This window comes from Erinaceus europaeus, chromosome 13 (assembly GCF_950295315.1).
Source record: "Erinaceus europaeus chromosome 13, mEriEur2.1, whole genome shotgun sequence".
In the NCBI taxonomy this organism is placed as follows: domain Eukaryota; kingdom Metazoa; phylum Chordata; class Mammalia; order Eulipotyphla; family Erinaceidae; genus Erinaceus; species Erinaceus europaeus.
In genome coordinates, this window is record NC_080174.1 from 86,914,334 (window position 1) to 86,928,202 (window position 13,869).

General features: G+C 44.7%; 1 protein-coding gene across 1 annotated transcript; it reads left to right on the forward strand.

Annotated features, from left to right (window-relative positions):
• Positions 1-12,805: 12,805 nt before the first annotated feature.
• LOC103115832 (small nuclear ribonucleoprotein Sm D3-like) lies at positions 12,806-13,444 on the forward strand. The gene has a single exon (XM_060205085.1). The coding sequence runs from the start codon at positions 12,911-12,913 to the stop codon at positions 13,283-13,285; it is 375 nt and encodes a 124-aa protein (XP_060061068.1). The 5' UTR covers positions 12,806-12,910; the 3' UTR covers positions 13,286-13,444.
• The last annotated feature ends 425 nt before the right edge of the window (positions 13,445-13,869 follow it).

Sequence of the window (13,869 nt, forward strand, 5' to 3'; positions counted from 1 at the left end):
GTTAAGAAGTGTACTGTTGAGATTCCACATTTTGGCACTGTTTACTAATCTTTTGTTTATTATTAAGTGTTCGTTTAATTCCACTGTGGTCTGAGAAGATGCTTGGGATGATTTCAGTGCTCTTGAATTGGCTGATGCTGTCTTTGTGGCCTAACATATGGTCTATCATTGAGAATGATCCATGTGGATTTGAGTACAATGTGTATTCCAGTTTCTTGGGATGAATGACTCTGAAAATGTCCAATAGTTCTAGTTTATCTATCTCTTCATTTAGCTCCCTTATGTCTTTACTGATTTTCTGCCTGGATGATCTGTCAAGGTGAGAGAGTGGGGTGTTGAAGTCCCCTACTATGATTGTGTTACTGTTAATATATTGCTGTAGCTCTTTCAGTAGAAGTTTGATGTATTTAGATGGCTTCTCATTGGGTGCATAGATGTTCATAATTGTTAAGTCCTCTTGATTGACTGATCCTCTGAGCATTAAGTAGTGTCCATTCCTATCATTTTAATCTTATGTATTTTCAAGTCTATCATGTAAGATATGAGAATAGCTGTTCCTGCCCTTTTTTGTGGGCCATTGGCTTGTATGATATTTTTCCATCCTTTCACTTTAAGTCTGTGTTTGTCTTGTTGAGTTAGGTGAGTTTCCTGTAGACAATATATTGTTGGGTTGTGTTTTCTGATCCATCTTCCTACTCTGTGTCTTTTAATAGGTGAATTCAGGCCATTGACATTTATTGATATCAAAGATTGAAGATATTTTAATGCCATTCTTGTAGAGTTTTAGAGTGTTTTGATATATGTCCTATTTGTGGTGGTCTGATTGTTTATAGGAGACCTTTCAGAACTTCTTTCAGGGCAGGCTTGGTGATGGTTGCTTCCTTCAACTGTTGCTTGTCTGAGAAGGTTTTGATGCTTCCATCTAGTCTGAATGACAATCTAGCAAGATATAGTATTCTTGGCTGAAAGCCTTTCTCATTGAGCACTCACTAGATATCTTGCCATTCTCTTCTGGCCTGTAGTGTTTGTATGGAGAAGTCTGCTGCTAATCTTATGGGTTTTCCTTTGTAGGTAACTCTTTGTTTTTCTCTTGCAGCCTTGAGGATCCTTTCTTTATCCTTATTCTTTTCCATTCTAAGTATGATGTGTCTTGGTGTCTTTAGGTCTGGGTTAATTCTGTTTGGGACCCTCTGGGCTTCTTGAATCTTTATATCTTTGATGTTGTCTAGACTAGGGAAGTTTTCAGCTATTATGGCCTGGAAAATGCTTTCTTCCTCTCCTTCTCTTTCTTCCTCTGGTATGCCAATAATGCGTATATTGTTTCTTTTGAAGTCATACCATAGGACTCTGTTGTTGTTTTCAGCATCTCTTAATCTCTTTTTGAGATCTCTTACTTCTTTTTTAGTTGTCTCTAATTCATCCTCAATCTTGCTAATTCTGTCCTCAGCCTCATTTATTCTAGTCTCTCTGCCTTCTACTGTTTTCCGGAGTTCATCTATTTTGTTGCCCTGCTCTGATACTGTTTTAGCTTGTTCAGCTAGTTGCCTTCTTAGCTCAGTGATTTCAGCTCTCTAATAACCATGAGATTATTAGTATTTTATTCCATATTCTCATTTGTTGTTCCTGCAGTTCTGATCACAATTTTTTCAAATTCTTTACTCACTCCTGTGATTATTTCCTTAGCTAATGTTTGGATGTTGAACTCGTTGTTTTGTGCTTCACCCTCTGGAGGACTTTTAGCTGGACTCTTGTCCTGGTTCGATTCTCCAATATTTTTTCTTGTTGTTTTAACCATTTTATATATTATATTATGAGTTCCCTTTATCAGTACTTTTCAAATTATTGATCACTATTGCCTGGATTGACTTGTGTCTAAGTAAGTTAAAGGGTTTACCATGGTGGAAGTTAACAGTTGTTTCAATCCCTGAGTTGGAGCTCAGTGGTGTAAAAGCCTCTTTTTTTCCCTTCCCTGTAGGTTATGAGAGCCTGATGGCTTTTAAACTATCAATAGGCTTCTTAGCTTAATCACTGACTCCTGACCAAGAGATAAAGCAGGGTGTGGCAGAGATAATCCAGTGGTTATGCAAAGAGACTTTCCCATCCCCTCAGATATGCCACCAAGGTATAGGTCTTCTCCTGAGTTTCCTGGTTAGATCTCTGTCCCCTGGTGTCCCTCCCTGTCGCTGCTCCAGATTCTCAGGGTAGTGGCAATGGAGACTCAGAGTTGCACTTGGTGAGTCTCTGGGGAGTCCTTTCCTCCCTTCAGCTGTCCCCTTGTTGTGGAGCAGACTGGAGGTGGTGTCTCTACTGATAAACTGTTGAACTGTTAGCAGTCACTTAATCTCTCCTTAGGCCCCTCTCTCCTCTCTGTCACCAGCCATGTGTGTTTGTACTCACGGGTGATTTACTGGGTTCCTGTGGTCATTCTAGTCCTGCCTTGTTTCGGTCCGTGTGGTCTCCTTTGGTATTCCTAGTTGATCTGGGAGAGGAGAGGAGAGGAGAGGAGAGGAGAGGAGAGGAGAAGAGAGGAGAGGAGAGAAAGGGATCTGCTGCTTGTAGCTCCGCCTCTGGAAGTCCTCTCCCTACAGCAGTTTCTAATGAAGGGAATGGGCTGGGGATTGAGCCCCACCATAAGCCAGAGTTTAGCAGTGATCTTCTTCACATCATTCTTACTGGGGAGAATGTTACTAGTTAATAAAATGTTTCCCCCTCTAAATATCGTATAAGACCACAGGGGCTGCAAAAATCCTTGTTGGTAAAGAAAATTCAGTGTCTGATGATTATTTTTTAACAGCAAGGCTCGGCTCTAATTTATGGTGGTGTGCCAGATTGAGCCTGGGACTCTGGAGCCTCAGGCATGAAAGGCTTTTTGCATAACTTTTTTTTTAAGCAGAGCACTGTTCAGCTCTGGCTTATGGTGGTGGTGGTGGGGAATTGAATTTGGGACTTTGGAGCCTCAGGCATGAGAGTCTGTTTGCATAAACCATTATGCTACCTACCCTCTGCCCTTTGCATAACTATTATGCTGTTTTCCCCACCCTTATTCTTGAGATAGTCTCTGAGAAGTGCAGGTCATTTAGAGAAGTCATGCTTAGGGACTCTTAAGTGGAGTGCCCAGTCAATAGCCTAAGTCACCCTGGCTATCTAGCCTACACAAGCCTTCAGGTGACTACAGTCTTACCTGTCGACTTTCTAAATTGCAGGATCCAGTGACAAATGAAAATTCTAGGGAGTTAGGCTGTAGCACAGTGAGTTAAGCACAGGTGGCCCAAAGTGCAAGGACCAGTGCAAAGATTACCGGTTGGAGCCCCTGGCTTCATAGGTGGTGAAGCAGGTGTCTTTCTCTCACCCCCCTGTCTTCCCCTCCTCTCTTCATTTTTTCTGTCCTACCCAACAATGATGACGTCAATAACAACAACAATAAAACAACAAGGGCAACAAAAGGGCATAAATAAATAAATACTAAAGAAAAGAAAATTCTAGGAAGATGTATTGAGAGATTCAAGAGGGGCTGGGTGGGGCACACCTGATTGAGCACACATGTTGCAATGCACAAGGACCCAAGTTCAAGGCCCCAGTTCCTGGTCTGCACCTGTCTGGGGGAAAGCTTCACAAGTGGTTAAGTGGTGCTGCAGGTGTCTCTCTGTTTCTCTCCCTCTCTATCCCCCCACCTCAATTTCTGGCTATCTCTATCCAATAAATAAATAATTACACTAATGATAATAATAATATTGATAGAGATTCAAGAAAGCAACATCAAGGCACTGCATCATGTGTGAGGGCCTGCTAAGTATGACAATGTGCAGTTATACAAGTCACGTGCCATGAACCCCTGAACCCTGATCTGATTGTAGTAGACTCTGACTGCAGTCAGTTGAAAGAGCCCAATGAGAATGTCCTAGGTGAACTTAGTCAGCTCATGTAACTATTTTTTGCATGTTCAATTATTATTTTGACTCACTAAGTCTGGGGCAGTTTGTTCTGCAGCAATAGAAAATTGAAACATGTCTATAAAATAACCATGGATAGCACTAGCTAGAAAAATGCAAAAGGCAGAAAGTCCTGTTAAAAATAAGACAGCAGGGAGTCAGGCGGTAGTGCAGTGGGTTAAGTGCAAGTAGCGCAAAGTGCAAGGACCAGCATAAGGATCCCGGTTCGAGCCCTGCTGGGAAATTGTGCCGATGCAGTCACATCTGCCATGTTGTCCCCTCAGGCTACTGCTAGTTCCCGGGAGAGTTGGGACATTCTCGGAGTGCCTGTTCAGCCATGTTGTGCCCTCAGGGCATTGTCTATATCCCCACGATATTTGGAGTACTTTGGTTACTCCTCCCCCCTCCCATTTTCACGAGAGTTATTATCCTATCCTGGAGTGCTATGGTTACTCCTCCCCCTTCCAATTCTCGCAAAAGCTACTACTATAAAAGCCTTTCTTTTTCCGCACCTCATTCTCTTGCCAGCTCTTCACTCTGGTGTTCAGACGCAGGAAAGGTTACTGCGTGAGGCGGCCATTTGTGCTACCTCCACGTGGCCCAACCTGCTTCTCTAGTACCCAACTCTGAGATGCCTGAGCAAATAAAGATTTGTGTTTCCTCTTCGCTCTGGACCCCTCCTCTCTCTCTTCTCTGTGGCTGGCGCACAACAACATCTGGCGCTCATCATGTTCCGCACCCATGTCCCGCTGGGTGGCCCGGCCTGAGGTCCCCAAAAGCCGCCCAGACACAGGTAAGTGACATCCGCCCACCTCTGTGGCCCCGTGTTTCCCTCCACCATGGGAATTTTTTCGTTTTATGAGGAGGTGTCCCAGTTATTATCTCCATCTGCCCTGGGACAGATTCGCACTCTCACAGATGGTTTAATTTTCACTACCCCTTGGATTTTTATAACTGTGGTCGCCTCTTACAAGATATGTACAACGTGGTCTTCCATGAGGATAAGTGACCTTGAGGCTGAGATACGAGAGTTAAAGCACATGTGCTTAAGACTCAGACGCCCTCAGCAATCAGCAGATAGACCCAGAACTTCCGTTCCCACAGACACGTACACGTGTTCGGAAGCTCCTTCTCCGACCCCTCCCCCTGCCGCCCAGGGTTCAGCTTCTCCTGAGATACAAGAGTTAAGAGATATGTGCTTACAACCTAAACGCCCTAAGCAATTTGCAGTCAGCACCCAAACTTCTGTCCCTGCAGACATGTGCTCAGTTCCTTCTGTGGCTTCCATGACCCCTTCACCCGCTGTCCCTGTAGACACGTGTTCGGCTCCTTCTGCAGACACGTATTCGGTTCCTTCTGTGGCAGACACGTGTTCAGTTCCTTTTGCTTCTCTGGCCCCGCTCCCTGCTTCCCCTGAGGATTCCGGTTCTCTAGCCCCTCCTCCTACCGCCCTGGTTTTGGCTTCCCCTGAGGCTTCTGCTTCTCTGACCCCACCCCCTGCTGATACGTCATTATTCAGAGACCTAGTGGCGGAGGTACGGGAGTTAAAGGATATTTTTTCAGCATTTAAGGACTTTAAACCATGTGCAGTCCACCGCGAGAGCTCCGTCCCCGTAGATATGCGTGCAGTTTCCCCTGCGGCCACTACAGCAGTTTCCACAGCACCTTCCACTTCTGTAGCTCCCTCTCCCGTGCCATCGGACCAAATCCACACCTTCCTGGTAAATGTGGCCCCTTCTAAACAAAACCCTCAGCCATGGCAGCCATACTCCTCTTAAAGAGCTCGGAGAATCGGGAAAGCAGTCAGGGAGGATGGACTGCACGCTCCATGGACCAAGTCTGTTTTAAGGAGTTTTTACCACCATCTTAACACGCCACAGGATTGGAAGGACCTGGCTTGTGCTGCACTCCCAGACCCCCTCTACCTACAGTGGAAGGCATGCTTCCGCGATGCTCTAGACAGTCGCAGGAAAATAGTAACAAACAGGTAGAATGGGATTCTGATGCTTTGTTTGGAGAAGGAGCTTATGAATCTGGAGCTCAGCAGGCAGAAGCCAGGTTTCCAACAGGTTATTTAGAACAGGTACGCATCTGTGCAACACAAGCATGGGAAAGGGTGACCCCACCCAATGTAGATTCGTCAGTTCCCATTAACTCTCTTCGCCAAGGCACTGATGAATTGTTAGCGAGCTTCATCTCAAGGGTGAAGACAAGCTTAGAGAGAAAGGTTTATAATCCTGACGTCTGCTCACTACTCCTGCGCTCTATTGTCTGGGAAGGCATGATACCACACTTCTGTCAGGCATGCCTTAATCTTAAACACCTACACCCAGACAATTGGATTTTAGCGACACAGGAACTTACATCAGGTAATTATGGGGCACCCACTACGACACAGGTTTATGCAGTTACCCCACATAATCACAACGGTGCCTGCTTTCAGTGCGGTCCCCAAGGACATTGGCGTAACCAATGTCCTGATAAGCTGCGACCACGTCTCCAGTCAGGGAAACCCCGCCTCCAGTTAGAGCGACCACGCCTCCAGTCAGAGCAACCCCACTTTCAGTTAGGGAGCCAGAGGCCATGTACTGTTTGTCCAAGATGTCGTAAGGGTTTCATTGGAAGAGAGATTGTTGGTCCCAATTTCATAAAGATGGTTCGCCCCTGAATGGTAAAAATTCGAGGCTTGAGATTTTGTGGACCACTCCTGTTTTTGAACGGGGTCACCCTTCTATGACAATAAAGATTGGCAATATTCCTTTTAAATTTTTGATTGACACAGGGGCAGCAAAGATGATTTTAAGGCAAGAAGAGGTTCCCCAAGATTGGGAACTTATCCCTGGACCCAGTATACATGGAGTAGGAGGGGTGACCCAATCATTTCTCACAGGAGACTCGCTCATGTGGGAAGACCAGGAAGGTTCTACCGGACACTTCTGCCCTTTGTTAGCTGATATTAGCACCAACCTACTGGGCAGGGATGTTCTGGAATGTCTTGATGTTAGGATATCCACAGATGCCTCTGCAGAGCGTAACACTCGTTCCCACGAGACCAGATCAGCACCCCCAATACTAAATGCCACTGTTCGTAGCCAAACACACCACTTAAGCTGGCTTTCTAATGAGCCTGTCTGGGTGGAACAGTGGCCTTTACCTAGGGATAAACTAGAAATTTTAAAAGAGCTCGTCCGAGAGCAGTTGTCCTTGGGACACATTCACCATTCTTGAAGCCCATGGAATATTCCTGTCTTTGTGATTAAAAAGTGCTCAGGAAAATGGAGCCTCCTCCAAGATCCTCATGCAGTTAATAAAACCATGCAGGTCTGGGGTTCCCCCCAAAGGGGTTTGCCTCTTGCTTATGCAAATCCCACAGGAATTCCAATCATAGCTATTGATATACAAGATTGTTTTTTCTCTATTCCCTTGCATCCGCAAGATTGTAAATGTTTTGCCTTCTCTGTTCCTTCTATTAATAATGCCAGCCCTGCTGATAGATTTGAATGGGTAGTGCTGCCCCAGGGCATGGCCAATAGTCCTACAATTTGTCAAGAGGCTGTTAAATCTGCCCTTTTTCCATACATCCATAAGGGCCTTAATGGTTTTCATTACATGGACGACGTATTAATATGGGGAAAATCAGATACAGATCTCTGTGCCCTATGTGATTTTCTCATTCCTGCATTAAAGAAAGAGCCTTAATGTGGCTCCTGAGAAGATACAGCTAATTCCTCCAATATCTTTTTTAGGTTCAGAGATTTCTCTAATGCAAATTCATCCCTTAAAACCTAATGTTACCTTTCCTTCTAACCTTACTCTTGCTTCTTTACAAAGTTTTCTAGGAAATTTAAATTGGCTTAGGCAGTATCTCTATCTGCCTACAAGCTGCCTCCAACCACTGTTTGACCTGTTAAAAGGAAACAAACAGCCCTCCTCAAAACGTAAGTTAACTCCTGAGGCCTCCTTGGCACTGGAAAGGGTTAACCAGGCCCTCCAGGACATGCACCTTGTTCGATTCTTCCCCTCCTCTCCAGTAAACCTTCTAATCTTTAACTCCACCCCCACAGTAGTAGGGGCATTGTGGCAGAACCATGGGGTTCTCGAGTGGCTTCACATGCCTGTAGGCGGAGCTCCAAGACTCCTCACTGAGATAGACGCATTAGCATTCATGGTTCGCCAAGGGAGAAATAGGTCTGTGCAGGTCTTAGGGAAAGAACCAGATTTAATCATTCTGCCCTTTACAGAGTGGCTTATACGCCATCATTCCTGATTTGCCATAAGCTTCCTGGGGTTTCCAGGACAAATAGATAACCATTTTCCTTCCAATAAATTGATAGGTTCTTTACCTCTTTTGCCTCTACTAGCACCTAAACTTTTCTCTTGAGATCCCATTCCTTCTGCTCCTATAGTCTTCACTGATGGTGGAAAAAAGGAAGCTGCTACCCTTACATATTACCTGGACAAACAACCCCCTAAACCTCTCTTTACTGAGCTCCTGAGAATTCCCCTCAGTACAAAGAACTTTATGCTGTTTTCCTTGCATTAAAAGCTGTACCAGAATCCTTCAACCTTTTTTCTGACAGTGTGTACACTGTTAACTTACTTCCACGGCTTGCTCGTTCCTATGTGAAAATTGATGACAACCCACTTTCCTCTCTTTTGATTCAAATCGCCTCTATGCTCTCTTTTTCGAAACCAACCACTATATATTCAGCACCTTCGTTCCCACAGCCCTCTTCCTGGTGCCCTGTCCGAAGGGAATGCTGCAGCTGACCGCCTTGCCTCCACAGGAGCTCTCCTAGTCTCTGTCTCTGATCCTGCTGACTTTCATTCCCTAACCCATGTTAATCTTAAAGGCCTTCGAGCTCGATTTCCTGATGTTCCGTTACCACAATTAAAACATATCCTAGCTACATGCTCTTCCTGTGCAAGTATCATAAAAACACCTGCTATTCAGACTCTTGGTGTCAACCCCTGAGGCTTAAAAGCTAATGCTATTTGGCAAATTGATGTCACCCACATACCAAACTTTGGCAAACAAAAATATGTGTTTGTCTCAATTGATACATTTTCTAAATTTATGTGGGCAACAGCTCAGAGAGGAGAAAGCTCTAAAAAGCTTATAAGCCTTATGCTCTCCTGTTTTACTGTGATGGGCTTCAACTGAAAACTGACAATGGACCTGTGTTTACCAGCCAACAATTTTAAGATTTTTGTTCCCTCTGGAACATTACTCATACCACAGCATTCCCTATAATCCACAGGGACAAGGCATTGTTGAGAGGGCCCATCAAACCCTTAAGGCTCAATTAAATAAAGATAAAGGAGGAATGTACCCCCCCGAATATACAGCTAGCAAAAGCCTTAACTACGTTAAATCTCTTTAATATTTACAATAACTCAGACTTACCTCCTATTATTCTTCTCTGGCAAACACCATCTACCCTCCCATCCATTAAGGTCAAATGGAGAGACCCATTCGATAAAATCTGGAAAGGGCCTGACCCCTATTGACCATGGGAAGGGGTTTCGCATGCATTTTGCCTCAAAATTTCTCTAAACCTGTCTGGGTTCCTGCCCGCCATGTCTGACAATACCCGCAGGATGGCGCTGTTATCCCTGAAGAACAAGAAATACTACAAGAGGACTAGATGCAGGATACATCCCAGGACCCGTAATACGACATGGCAGAACCTACAAAATCTGGCTCACAGAGACCTCTCTCCTACCCTTTCCCTGAATGTCTTATGTTATGACTGGCCAGTTGTGTTTTGTGAGTGAGTGTGTTGAATGACCAAAATTTTTTGTATGACCCATCTGCTCAGAGTACTCTAAATGTTAAAACCATTGTCACTAACAGGCGTCAACTCTCTAAGTAACCTGAGTCTGTTTATAGTCCAAAGTCAATTATAGTAAACCTCTAACTTGTTACTAGTTTTATTGTTTTTCACAAGTAAGTGATTACAACTATCAAGCCTTCATATGAGGAATCATCTGTTCATATGGTAAGGTATTAAACTGTAACAAGTTCCTCCATATCCAACCTATGTGAATTAACAACATTCACATATTCTTGTACACTTAACTGGTGTATCTTGTCTTGCCACCATAGGCCTGCCTTTGTCAGCCAACAATTTAAAGATGTTTCCCTTTATAACATCATCCATGCCACGGACATCCTTTACTACCCCCAAAGACAAATGGCTGTTCCCCTGGACATCACATCCACTGACTGCTTCCCTTAGACTTAAGATATGATCCTACCTCTTCGTACCAATGGATACATTCCCCCTTCCTTACCTGTCTACCCTTAGTTGTGGGACCCTAGCTTGTTTTACTTCTTCTGCTCACAATAGGCCCTATAATTCTTTTTTTCAACATTTTAATTTATTTATTAGTGAGAAAGAGAGGAGGAAAGAGAAAGAACCAGATATCTTTCTGCTACATGTGCTGCCAGGGATTGAACTTGGGACCTCATGCTTGAGAGTCTAACGCCTTATCCACTGTGACACCTCCCAGACCACGGTCCTATAATTCTTAACAAGCTCATGGCCTTTTTGCGGCAACAGATTGATGCCATAAAGATGCAACCTATACAAACTCACTATCATAGGCTGGACATGGCAGAATATTGAGTTGCTGTGAAGGATTTGCCCCCCTCCATCAGAACGTCCACCTTGTAGAGGGCTGGCTAGCCAATGATGGGTAAGAGGAAACTAACGCTATCCAGTCAACCTAAGACAGGGCACCTGGTACTACTGGGCAAAAATGACCAGGTGTTCCAATGACGGGTAAGATGGAAGGCTGATCCCCAACCTAAGACAGGCACAGTCCACCCTGCCACAAAACAAAGTCCGCCAAACATCAAAATATGATATAAGACAGGGGGACATGTGGGGAGCCACATGTGCCCTCAAGGTTGCTATTGGCATGGCCATAGAGTTTATGTTAAAAGATAGTTCCTGGGAATTGGGTGGTGGCGCAGCAGGTTTAGCGCAGGTGGTGCTAAGTGCAGGAACTGGCTTGAGGATCCCAGTTTGAGCCCCCGGCTCCTCACCTGCAGGGGAATCACTTCATGGGTGGTGAAACAGGTCTACAGGTGTCTTTCTCTCCCCCTGTCTTCCCCTCCTCTCTCCATTTCTCTCTGTTCTATCCAACGACCACAATATTAGTAATAACAACAATATAATTACAACAATAAAACAACTAGGGCAACAAAAGGCAAGATACAAAAAAAAAAAGAGGGATAAGATACTTCCCGCTTCCCTACACCTTAGAGTCTTTGTTAAAAGATAAGTTCTTTTTCTCCATGAATATATAATAATAAATGAATAGGAAAGATACATCCCCCAATACTCAGTTGGCTAAGGCACCAAACCTCTTTTTCTATAAAGCATTCAAATCAGATGCCCTGCTAATGACGAGAAGCTGATTGTTTGTGTTTCTTCCACAGGAATCCCGGAAAAAAACATCTGGACCTCTGCACACCCTGACATCACCCACTAGATGGCACGACTACAGTGGCACACCCCCCCGAAACCCTAGATGTCACCTGATGCGATCTGAAGAACCTGATACACAGACTCCAAGGACAGAACTTTTTTACTGCCTGTCTGCCTTTCCTGCTTCTGCTTTGCCTGTCATGTTTTGGTGGTTCCAGCTCACAATCTACAGAAAAGCGGAATTCCAGAGGCTGACCTTCCTCATGCAGCATTTCATCCCCTGCCATTTCTCCTCCTAGTTGCCTACTTTGGACTGAGACTTCTATCGGACTTGCTGGTATACCCTTTGGACACTTTAGACAATTTTATAGCAGCTTCCTTCCCTTCATGTGCTGGTTTTTCATAGACTGACCCTGAGTAGTTCATAGACTTTACACACTGTTGCCCTGGGCATTAGATAAAAGGAAAGGGGGAGATGCTGGAAAATTGTGCAGATGCAGTCACATCTGCCATGTTGTCCCCTCAGGCTACTGCTAGTTCCCGTAAGAGTTGGGACATTCTCGGAGTGCCTGTTCAGCCATGTTGTGCCCTCAGGGCATTGTTTATATCCCCGTGATATTTGGAGTACTTTGGTTACTCCTTCCCCCTCCCATTCTCACGAGAGTTATTATTCTGGAGTGCTATGGTTACTCCTCCCCTTCCCATTCTCTTGAAAGCTGCTCCTATAAAAGCCCTTCTTTTTCCGCACCTCGTTCTCTTGCCAGCGCTTCACTCCGGTGTTCAGATGCAGGAAAGGTTACTGCGTGAGGCGGCCATTTGTGCTACCTCCACGTGGCCCAACCTGCTTCTCTAGCACCCAGCTCTGAGGTGCCAGTGCAAATAAAGATTTGTGTTTCCTCTTCACTTCGGACCTCCTCTCTCTCTTCTCCGCGGCCCACGCACAACAACAGAGCCCCTGGCTCCCCACCTGAAGAGGAGTCGCTTCACAGGCGGTGAAGCAGGTCTGCAGGTGTCTATCTTTCTCTTCTCCTTCTCTGTCTTCCCCTCCTCTCTCCATTTCTCTTTGTCCTATCCAATAACAATGACATCAATAATAATTACTCTAACAATAAAACAAGGGCGACAAAAGGGAACAGATAAATAGAAAAAAAATATAATAAGACGGCAGACTCAAAATGGAGTCACTTACACTCAGTCCATGTCATCAAACCAGTTAACCTGAGTTAATTGTAGTTTTGGGCTCTCCCAGAAATGGACTCTTGAACTAGATAGTCAAGATTCACTTAGTCCCACCTGCAGGAGGAAAGCTTCACAAGTGGAGAAGCAGGGCTGCAGGTGTCTCTCTGTCTTTCCCTCTCTCCCTTCCCCTTTCTCTCAATTTCTAACTGTCTCTATCCAATATATAAATAATGATGATAAAAATGATGATAAGAGGGCAGGAGCCACCATTCGCTCGCTTCTCGCTTTCTTCGCCCGTTTTTATGAGTCGCCAGCACCGGAAAGGAATACAATGGGCGGTAGCGGAATTCTCTGCCTGCCAAGATGTCTATCGGTGTGCCGATTAAAGTCCTTCATGAGGCTGAGGGCCACATTGTGACTTGCGAGACGAATATGGGCGAGGTGTACCGGGGGAAGCTCATCGAGGCCGAGGACAACATGAACTGCCAGATGTCCAACATCACAGTCACATACAGAGATGGCCGTGTGGCACAGCTGGAGCAGGTGTATATCCATGGCAGCAAGATCCGCTTTCTAATTTTGCCTGACATGCTGAAAAACGCACCCATGTTAAAAAGCATGAAGAATAAAAACCAAGGTTCAGGAGCTGGCTGGGGGAAGGCTGCTATTCTGAAAACCCAAGTGGCTGCAAGAGGAAGAGGATATGGAATGGGACGTGGAAACATCTTCCAGAAATGAAGATAAAATTTTGTATTGAACAGAACTTTGCCCTTATTTTTTTCTTTTAGGTTATGCCCTAAGTTTTTTTGTTTTGATTTGCTTTGTTGTTGCTATTGTACTCTTTAGACCAGGGGAAATGCTGAACTAAATAAATATGGTTTAAATACAAAAAAAAAATGATGATAAAAAGATTCACCTGGTCAGCACTAGTGAGGTAGTCTACTGATAGACTCCTGAAAAGAAGGCAAGTAGCTTTGCCACTACCGATCTCCCTCTCCACCCCACCCCTGTTTCAATATAAATGGTTGTTATTTCTCTTCTGTCTACTAAAGTCATATATATACATATATATATACATATATATATGTCTTTATTTGATAGAGACAGAAATCTAGAGGGAAGAGGGAGAAAGAGAAGAATAGAGACAGATACCTGCAGACCTACTTCAAATCTTTCCTCCTGCAGGTGGGGACTGGGGGCTTGAACCTGGGTCCTTGTGCATTATAACACTTGCACTCAGCCAGGTGCGCTACCACTGGCTCCTAAGGTCTTCATTTTGTACAGCCCCTTTCTATCTGCTAGATGGGTTACTTCCTGCATGA